This window comes from Contarinia nasturtii, unplaced genomic scaffold (assembly GCF_009176525.2).
Source record: "Contarinia nasturtii isolate CC-2019 unplaced genomic scaffold, AAFC_CNas_1.1 Cnas_scaffold_668, whole genome shotgun sequence".
In the NCBI taxonomy this organism is placed as follows: domain Eukaryota; kingdom Metazoa; phylum Arthropoda; class Insecta; order Diptera; family Cecidomyiidae; genus Contarinia; species Contarinia nasturtii.
Genome location: NW_022198019.1, coordinates 10,335 through 21,300, shown reverse-complemented (window position 1 = coordinate 21,300; position 10,966 = coordinate 10,335). Strand labels below are relative to the sequence as shown.

General features: G+C 38.0%; 2 protein-coding genes across 2 annotated transcripts; both read left to right on the top strand.

Moving 5' to 3' along the window:
• Positions 1 to 222: 222 nt before the first annotated feature.
• On the top strand, positions 223 to 2,688 carry LOC116340380. Its single transcript, XM_031766852.1, has 2 exons — positions 223 to 232; positions 1,722 to 2,688. The coding sequence occupies exons 1-2, from the start codon at positions 223 to 225 to the stop codon at positions 2,633 to 2,635; spliced, it is 924 nt and encodes a 307-aa protein (XP_031622712.1). The 3' UTR covers positions 2,636 to 2,688.
• An 85-nt stretch (positions 2,689 to 2,773) lies between these two features.
• LOC116340379 lies at positions 2,774 to 8,104 on the top strand. Its single transcript, XM_031766851.1, has 2 exons — positions 2,774 to 7,847; positions 8,070 to 8,104. Exons 1-2 carry the CDS (start codon positions 2,774 to 2,776, stop codon positions 8,102 to 8,104), a joined length of 5,109 nt encoding a protein of 1,702 aa, XP_031622711.1.
• The last annotated feature ends 2,862 nt before the right edge of the window (positions 8,105 to 10,966 follow it).

Sequence of the window (10,966 nt, the reverse complement as noted above, 5' to 3'; positions counted from 1 at the left end):
GATTTTTGCCGTTTCTGCTTCTTCTCCAGATATTCGTCGGAATATTCTGTTGTGGAAAGCCACAATTAATGAACGAAATTCGCGCACAAAAATTCCAATTCAATTTGATATAAAATTGTTCAACCTAAAACAGCCTTAATGGGTGAAATGACAGATGCATTCACCTAAACACCTCTCTATTTAAGTCGCAATTGTCACCCGCTCTACCCTTTTCTTACAAACATGCAAAGCGGTAAGACGTACATTTCATATCATCACCGAGATTTTAATGTGCATAGCATTTCAAATTCATTTGACTTTATTTTCATTTGCGAATCATATTTATTTTTTAATATGGTTCATATAAAGTAATTCGTAAATGATATTCAAATTAAAAATATTTTAGAGTGGTTGCCGTATATTTAAAGAACCAGAATTTAAAGGGAAAATGTGAATCAAGTCAAGTGAAATACGAATCATAATGAATCGAATGAAAACATTAAATTAGGTTGCTAAAATAAACATTTAAATATATATATGAATGATAAGACTTTTATTCCGCATTAAATCAGACAAAGTTCGATTCATTTGATTTTGATCATAATAATTTTTGGCACGGTGTCATCACCGCATTGTACAACCAAGCGTAAATTGTTGTTGTTTCTCTTAGTCTCGTGCGCATTCATTCATATTGTGCACCTATCGTATGGTTGCCAACGACTCTGTGACACGTTAGTTGTTAGTGTGATTTGCTCTATACAATATAGCACATCATGCTGCCTTTCATATTATTCTCGCATCAATATTTTATTTTGGGCGAAAATATAGTTCGCCGGTGCAACGTAATCCAGTAGTTCCTAAGTACAAGTGTATAGGCAGTGTGTTTGGAGTTGCTTTCATATGCTATCTATTGTATTTCCTTGTGAATTTGCATACAAAATAGAACACTGTTCAATTGATTGTCAAGCGCTGCGGTTACATCAAACTACGGCTCTTGAGCATTGATTAAAAATTAGTTTTCCAGTAAATTCAAAGGCGATTATTTAAATACTGTGATTCATATTGGAATTACGGCGTTAAAATCGTTGCTTCTGAGTGAACAATTGCAAAGGTATTGGTTTAGGTCAGTGTCTAAAAACTGCGGTTCAACTTTGAACTACGGTCATTGGTACATTACTATAACTGATTATTCACACGCCAATTAAAGGTAATTTTCGAAGCGCTGTAGTTTAAACGAACTACGGCTTTTAGAGCGTTGGCTTTAATCATCATATCTCGTGGGGTAATTTAATACGGTGAACAATAATTTCGTAAGTTCTTTTCGATTTAATCGGCTGCAGTATTAAAGCCGATACTCAGTCGATCACTTTCAATTCAAAGTCGAATTGGAACAACAAAGACGTTGATGTGAGCACTGTCAGTGTCCAAAATCAATTTCAATTTAAAGTCGAATTGAAGCAATAAAGACATTGATTTGAGCATTGTCAGTGTACAAAATCGATAAAGACAATCGATTTCTTCGGCACCGTATTATATAATTTCTTTATTCGAGATTCGGATATATCAACAAATTCGCGCTTCCACACACTTACTTTGTTCAATTTAAATTCGACTCAGTCAAATAGAATAACGAGAAACGTATACAATTTTACGCAACTATCAAAATTATACAGACGAATAAAAATAAAATCATATAACGAATCCTTTTGTTTTTTTTTCTTTCGACTTTTGACCTATCATAGAAAAATACCCCACATATTTTGGTAGCAAAGCGAAGTTGGCCACACAGCCAGCTGAGGTCAAATCAGTCGAAGGTCAATCCAATATCAATAAACCGATTGATATAAAAGAAACCGATCAAAAGCAAGTCAAAGCATCGTTCATCGTACCACCTGCTCCGGATGATGTGTTAACCATTAATGAAGATATTTATCTGTCTGAAATTGATGAATCACCAGCTATAGCATCAGCTATTGTAAAGGTTACAGACAAGAAAGATTTGTTTCCAAATCCACCAACGCGCGTTAAAACAACCGTTTTTGACGAGTCTGATTTTCTCGATTCTAAACCATCGCGACGAGCTCCACATCCTTCAATCCGTCGTGGTGAAGGCCAGCTATCACATCCTAAGCCAAACAAATCTCAGCGACAAATAAAAAAGTCAAAGGTCACCTCAATCAACAAAGGGCGATCAATTATTTCCGTCGAAAAGCCAGTAAAAAGGTCGTTTTTTAATCGGCCATCATCACAAGGCCCCAAAAAACCTATCGAAAGGAAAAAGCCAACTAAGGTTGAAGAGTATCAACCTCAACCTTTGTCTAGTTATCGCATACCAAAGGTAGTTCGCACTCCTACCGAACCATTCAAAATTGACAGCAAAGTCAATCCCAATCTGGTAGTTCAAATTGCAAACGAACGTTCGCGCGTAAGCGAACCAAACCCTGCTGTTCCTATTAAAGAAAGGGTTGCTCTTCCGGTGCCCGAGCCAACATATGAACAACTGCGTGCAGCCTTTGATTCGAAAAAGGCTAAATTGCGTCGCAAAAATAAAAATCGCCGTGAACGCGCTAAACGTGACCGCAATCTTCTAAATCACATTCTCGAAACCAATATCGTTCAATTTGGAGACAAAAACCCAATCGTTTCGAACGAATAATTATATTGAATAAAAATTGTTACACATTCAAGAGTTATACAATTTCAATAAAAAAAAAAGAAAACACACCGCAAAACAAGATTTTGATTCGACTACGATTTGCTATTACTCTTACAGGCAATATATTGAGCGGCCAAAATGCCGCCAACTATTGATAAAGTTTCAGCCACACGTGTCCGACACGTAAACACTCTAAAGGCGATCTTGGAAAAAATCATTACCTTGACTAACCAGGCTTGTTCATCCACATTGTCTGTTTACAATTCTGAATTGGAATTGGGTTGGAGGAACTATAGCGCTGCATTTGAAGAACATGAGAAAGCTATTGCCGGTAAGGAAAAGGACATTTTAGAGACTATTACGGCTGAATACGCTACGCTTCATGGTTCTGTTTTGAAAGCACGTATTTCCCTTGGTAAATTATTGGCTGGTTCAGGTGCTAATAACACAAGCTTTCTCGATCAAACTATTAGCCAACCCGGCAATACTAGAGCAATAAAACTTCCTGCATGCAAATTACCATCGTTTTCTGGTTCACAATTGGGACGTTGGGTTGAGTTCAAGGCAACATGTCGTTCATTGCTAACTGAACAAGTTTCCGATGTCTTAAAACTACAACATCTCAAAGAAGCGCTTCAAGATGAAGCCAGGGATTTGGTTGCTCACATTTTACCTGGTGATGGAGCATTTGAACAAGCCATGTTGCTACTTAAAAATAGATATGAGAATTTCCGGGCCATCACTAATGAACAATTACAGCGCTTATATACTATTCCAAAAAACGATCCTAATAAGGAAATGGCAAGCACCATTCATCAAATAGTAAACACGATTAATAGTGTTAGGGTGACTCTAACTAACTGTGGAGTAGATGTATCTACTTGGGATGTTATCCTTATTTACAATACTTCGCAATGTTTACATCCTGAAACATTGAAAATGTGGGAAGAAAGGTTATGCGGTTTAAGAACCAACCCAGCCTTATCGGTTTACATCGAGTTTCTAGAAACTCGAATTACCGTGCTGGAGACTACTGAGACTTTCCTGGTCAGCACCAAAAGCTTCAGCCAAGTGCAAAGACCATTAAAAGTGTGGAAAAATTCTGGCAATCATCATAAAGCTGCCATTCATTATACATTACGAGTGGATTATCAGTGTGTTATTTGCAAACGTAATCACACCGCCACGCGCTGTGATGAATTGGGTCGTATGCCAGTAACCGATAGACGAAAGGCGATTGAAAAAAATAACTTGTGTTGCAATTGTTTGCAATCACATAGTGTCTCTGAATGCCCATTTAACCCTTCATGTAAAAAATGCGAGGGAATGCACCATACATTGTTGCATTTACCGGAGGGAGGAAATATTCTATGTACTCAAGAACTTAGCCAAGAAGTTGACAATTATGAGATTTTATCAACCGCTAGTCAGGCTCATTTTTATCATATTTATTCAAAAAATGTCACCATTTTGGCAACGGCAATTGTTCCAGTTCGTTGGAATGGACGTTCTATTTTATTAAACGCTTTAATTGATCAAGGAGCAACAACTAATTTGATTTCCGAACGTGCGCTTCGAATGTTGGGTTTGCCATTAAAGCTCTCTAACACAGTAATGACAGGCATTGGCGGCGATCCAGTCGGTCATGTGATTGGGCAAACAGTCGGCTCAATTGGCTCTATTCACGAGAGCAACTATAATTTCAACATAAACGCCCTTGTAGTCAAGCGTGTCACAAGCGTAAGCCCTTTAAAGTGTGATGAACGAAAAATGTGGAGTCACTTGCACGGTCTACCGTTGGCCAATCCTAATTTCACGCGTATGCGTACGCTAGATTTGCTTTTAGGTGCCAAAGCATATGCTGAAATCGTACTCTCAAATGTAAAAAAGGGTAAGCCAGATGAGCCAATTGCCCAACAAACGAAACTAGGTTGGATCGTCTTTGGGCCAGCAGAAGTGGACGAAGAATTTTCGTCTTTGTGTCACGCACTTCAAAAGGAACATTTTGATAACAATCCACCTGAAGATTTGGCCGTGCTATTGCAAAAGTTTTGGGAGTTGGAAGAGGTAGAACCAACCAAACACTTGACCCGTGACGAATTGGCAGCGGAACAAATTTTCGTTAATAGTGTTAAACGTGGTCCCGATGGTAAATTCATCGTGGATCTCCCTTTCAAGGTGGACCCACAATCGAAATGTCTAGGTGAATCACGTCAATTGGCCGAAAAGCGACTCCGTTCTTCACAACGCCGCTTTGCCAAAAATCCAGGCGTAAAAAATTTATATGACCAAAACCTGGCGGAGTATCTGACACTTGGTCACATGAAAGAGCTGGAAAGTCATGAAATTCCAAAGAACTTTCTTCCACACCACCCGGTTATTAAAGAGTCAAGTAGCACAACCAAAGTACGAACGGTTTTCGATGCTTCAGCCATCACATCGAATGGTGCAAGTTTAAACGATTTACTTTATATCGGCCCCACTATTCAGCCAGATTTATTTGATTTGTTAATTCAATGGCGACGATTTAGATACGCTTTTTGTGGTGACATCGAAAAAATGTACCGCCAAATTTGGGTAAATCCTGAACACGCTCTTTTCCAATGCATTTTATGGCAAGAGCCTGATTCCGATCAAATCAAAGTTTATAAATTGTTAACAGTCACCTTTGGCACGGGTAGTGCTTCCTTTCAAGCCATTCGTTCGGTAGACGAAATTGGCATCCGAGTTCAAGACACTGATCCAGAACTCAGTCAAACTATTAGAAAGCGATTTTATGTTGATGATCATTTGGGCACTGCTGATGACATAGAAAAGGCCATCAGTTTGAGACAACGTATCACTTCGGAATTGGCAAAATATGGTTTTAATTTGAGAAAATGGAAAGCCAATGACGTACGTATACTCGCTGATTTACCAGAAAGCGACATGGAAGAAGTTGTCAATTTTGAAACGACTTTCAAAACACTTGGCGTTGCCTGGCAACCAAGTACTGACCAGTTCAGGTTTAATTCCACCACCCCCAAACAACCTCTTAACTGGACGAAGCGCAATATTCTCTCCGAAATCGCTAAATTATATGATCCTTTGGGCTGGCTCGCTCCGTGTATTGTCAGAGCAAAAATGTTAATGCAAGACCTTTGGCGTCTATCAGATGCTTTTAATTGGGATACTCCAGTTCCGAAACACATATCAAATGATTGGCAGCAAGTCTATGAGGAACTGTGTTTACCTATTCCAATTCAAGTGCCAAGATGGATTGGGCTATCTAGTGACATGATTTCGACAGAAATTCATGGATTTTGCGACGCAGCGAATCGCGCTTACGCAGCGTCCATCTATTTAGTAGTCAAACATCGGGATGACAGTACGGTGAGTAATTTGATAGCCTCCAAAACGAAGCTCGCTCCAATCAAAACAATTTCAATCCCGCGTTTGGAACTTTGTGGAGCAGCCTTATTGTCGAAATTAATGGTAAGGTCTATCAAATCGCTATCGTTATCAGACTACAAACAATATGCCTGGTGTGACTCTAAAATCGCTCTAGCATGGATTGCTGGTTGCCCAAGTCGCTGGACAACGTTCGTAGCCAATCGTGTCAGTCAAATACAAAAAACATTGCCAAAGGAGATATGGCACCATGTACCATCTGAACAAAATCCAGCAGATATTGCCTCAAGGGGTATGTCAATTAACCAACTTTCTACAAACAATTTATGGTGGAATGGCCCCAATTTTCTATTGGATCACACCTTATGGCCAAAAACAAATGAATATGTCGCAGAAAAGGATATTCCGGAACAGAATAAAAGAACTATTATCCTTCATATTGCCGGACCTCAAGAAAATGGAGTTTTAAAATATTTCTCTGATTACTCGCGCTTATTAAGATTTACCGCGCATGCTATGCGATGGAAAAATAGAGTGAAAAATCGAATGGCTCCCATTCGTGCACATGAAATTTCAAACTCTCTCAAAACATGGGTATCAATTGTTCAGAATGAAGCGTTTGCTCAAGATATTTGCAAGATTCGAAAAGATGGTCAGGCTTCTGATTCAAATATCCGTCAATTGTGTCCTTTCTTGGATGAACACGGTATCATGCGTATGAATGGTCGAGTCGGCAATGCCGATATGTCGGAGCAAAAAACGGCAATCATTCTGCCAGCGCAACACCCGTTCACGTTGCTGTTAATTCGACACGCACATGAACAGGTCCTTCATGGCGGCGTTCAACTCACACTACGGAAATTGCGCGAGCAATTTTGGATTGTGTGCGGCCGCAATCAAGTCAAAAAGCTTATTCATAACTGTGTGCGCTGCTTTCGGTTCAGGAAGGTGTTCATGAAGCAGAAAATGGCCGATTTACCAGCCTTTCGAACTGAACAAGCCCGACCATTTGCATTCGTTGGTTGTGATTATGCGGGTTTTTTCCAAATAAAAACTTCGAATCGCAGAAACGCACCCATATCAAAAGGATATATTGCATTGTTCATCTGTTTAACTACAAAGGCAATACATTTGGAATTGGTTCAAGATCTGACGACTGCTGAATTTTTAATGGCTTTTGAGAATTTCACAGCTCGCCGGGGCATCCCCGTTATGTTTTACACAGATAATGGAACAAATTTAACCGGAGGATCCAAAGAAATTCAGCGATGGTTTGACCAAATAATGTCACAAAACAACGCGGTAACCAAGTTATTTGCCATCAAAAATATACAATTCAAAACAATACCAGCACGGGCAAGTCACATGGCAGGCATATGGGAAAGAGCCGTCGGTTCAGTAAAGTACCACCTACGCAGAGTCCTTAAGGACACAAAATTAAACTCCCGTCAATTTGATTACGTTTTAAAGCAAATTGAGGCATGCCTCAATTCCAGACCGTTGTGGGCAGTATCAACAGAAAGTGATGATGTCGAAGTTTTGACTCCTAGTCACTTCTCTAATTTTCAAGCCATCAACACGCTACCACGCCCGGATATTTCCCATATTCCGTTGAATCGACTGGACCAATATCAGCATTTGTATCGATTGTATTGCGATTTTTGGAAGATATGGTCAAAGGAATATCTTCATCAATTCCAACCACGTCCAAAGTGGCAAAAGGAGCACGCGAATGCTGCAGTCGATCAAATTGTCCTTGTGGCCGAGGATAATTTACCTCCAAGTAGGTGGGCGCTTGGTAAAATTACTCAGGTTTATCCGGGTAAGGATGGTTTAATACGTTCTGTAGAAGTTAAATGCGGTCAAAGCATTTTGCGAAGACCCATCCATAAACTCGCGTTGTTACCCATCCTAGAAAATAATATTGAGCTTTTACGAAAAGCCCAAGGGGGGGAGAATGTTGTGGAAAGCCACAATTAATGAACGAAATTCGCGCACAAAAATTCCAATTCAATTTGATATAAAATTGTTCAACCTAAAACAGCCTTAATGGGTGAAATGACAGATGCATTCACCTAAACACCTCTCTATTTAAGTCGCAATTGTCACCCGCTCTACCCTTTTCTTACAAACATGCAAAGCGGTAAGACGTACATTTCATATCATCACCGAGATTTTAATGTGCATAGCATTTCAAATTCATTTGACTTTATTTTCATTTGCGAATCATATTTATTTTTTAATATGGTTCATATAAAGTAATTCGTAAATGATATTCAAATTAAAAATATTTTAGAGTGGTTGCCGTATATTTAAAGAACCAGAATTTAAAGGGAAAATGTGAATCAAGTCAAGTGAAATACGAATCATAATGAATCGAATGAAAACATTAAATTAGGTTGCTAAAATAAACATTTAAATATATATATGAATGATAAGACTTTTATTCCGCATTAAATCAGACAAAGTTCGATTCATTTGATTTTGATCATAATAATTTTTGGCACGGTGTCATCACCGCATTGTACAACCAAGCGTAAATTGTTGTTGTTTCTCTTAGTCTCGTGCGCATTCATTCATATTGTGCACCTATCGTATGGTTGCCAACGACTCTGTGACACGTTAGTTGTTAGTGTGATTTGCTCTATACAATATAGCACATCATGCTGCCTTTCATATTATTCTCGCATCAATATTTTATTTTGGGCGAAAATATAGTTCGCCGGTGCAACGTAATCCAGTAGTTCCTAAGTACAAGTGTATAGGCAGTGTGTTTGGAGTTGCTTTCATATGCTATCTATTGTATTTCCTTGTGAATTTGCATACAAAATAGAACACTGTTCAATTGATTGTCAAGCGCTGCGGTTACATCAAACTACGGCTCTTGAGCATTGATTAAAAATTAGTTTTCCAGTAAATTCAAAGGCGATTATTTAAATACTGTGATTCATATTGGAATTACGGCGTTAAAATCGTTGCTTCTGAGTGAACAATTGCAAAGGTATTGGTTTAGGTCAGTGTCTAAAAACTGCGGTTCAACTTTGAACTACGGTCATTGGTACATTACTATAACTGATTATTCACACGCCAATTAAAGGTAATTTTCGAAGCGCTGTAGTTTAAACGAACTACGGCTTTTAGAGCGTTGGCTTTAATCATCATATCTCGTGGGGTAATTTAATACGGTGAACAATAATTTCGTAAGTTCTTTTCGATTTAATCGGCTGCAGTATTAAAGCCGATACTCAGTCGATCACTTTCAATTCAAAGTCGAATTGGAACAACAAAGACGTTGATGTGAGCACTGTCAGTGTCCAAAATCAATTTCAATTTAAAGTCGAATTGAAGCAATAAAGACATTGATTTGAGCATTGTCAGTGTACAAAATCGATAAAGACAATCGATTTCTTCGGCACCGTATTATATAATTTCTTTATTCGAGATTCGGATATATCAACAAATTCGCGCTTCCACACACTTACTTTGTTCAATTTAAATTCGACTCAGTCAAATAGAATAACGAGAAACGTATACAATTTTACGCAACTATCAAAATTATACAGACGAATAAAAATAAAATCATATAACGAATCCTTTTGTTTTTTTTTTCTTTCGACTTTTGACCTATCATAGAAAAATACCCCACAATTCACTCAATTCATTCGTGTTCATATAGTCGTAGGAGAATTGTTTGCACTTAAATGATTTTGCCGTTTCTGCTTCTTCTCTCGATATTCGTCGGAATATTCACTCAATTCATTTGTTCATATGTGCACTTATAAATCCTGCCGGACTCGCCATGTAATATTAAAAGACCAGTCAACTTATTTGAGTCTAGAGCAGAACTGCTCACCTTTATTAATTATAATGTTATCGCGCCCACGCTTGCGCTTACGCTTCGCTTACGCTTACGCTTCAGCTTGCGTTACAATTGTGAAAGTACAAAAATTGAATGTCAAACAATGACAAAAGCCGATAAACGAAAGCAAAGAACAAAGTTGAAATATGAAAACTTAGTTAAAAGAGCCGAAAATGAAAAATTAAAAGAAGATTTAACCGTGACAAAAGGGATAAAAAGAAAGTGTATTTTTAATGATTTAAAGTATTTCCATGTCATTGATAATATGTCCGTTGAGTGTATGCACGATTTTAACGAGGGAGTCATACCATATTGCTTGTCCGATTTTTTTGGTTTGGTAGTCAAGAATAAAATTCTCACAGAAGGAGAAATTCAGCAACGTGTGCGCGATTTTAATTACGGTCACACAGAGAGAAAAACCAAACCTTCATTGCTGAATTTAGAAAAACACAACTTGAATCAAAATGCGTCTCAGCTATATTGCTTAATGATAAATGTTCCATTTATATTCTTGGATGTGAAGAATCAAGTTGAAAACTACTGGAAACCAATTCAAACACTTTTAAGTATCATGCAAGTTATCTATTCACCTGTAATAACAGAACGTGATGTTAAATTGTTGGAAAAGAAAATACAAGAGCACTTGAAATCAGTAATAGAGACATTCAAACGCAAACTCACACCGAAACATCACTTCATGGTGCATTATCCGGACTCCATCCGCAAAATGGGCCCGCCGATCCATTTGTGGACCATGAGACATGAATCAAAACACAAAGTTTTCACAGAAATAGCCCGCAGAAAAAAAAATTTCATCAATTTAGCAAAAACATTAGCTACGGAACATCAAAAATGCATGTGTAAACCACCTGTACTCACAAATGAAGTCAAATTTTCAGAATCCTTTGGACAATTTAGTAAATCGATGCAGTTTGCAAAATATGAATCTATTATTGCTAACGAAATAACAACAGATTGTAGTGGACTACGAGTTCACAAATTTTCTATTTACGGAAACATCGACTATCGTGAAGGTGGATTACTCATTGAAAATGGCCGTATTTATGGAATCGTTAATATTT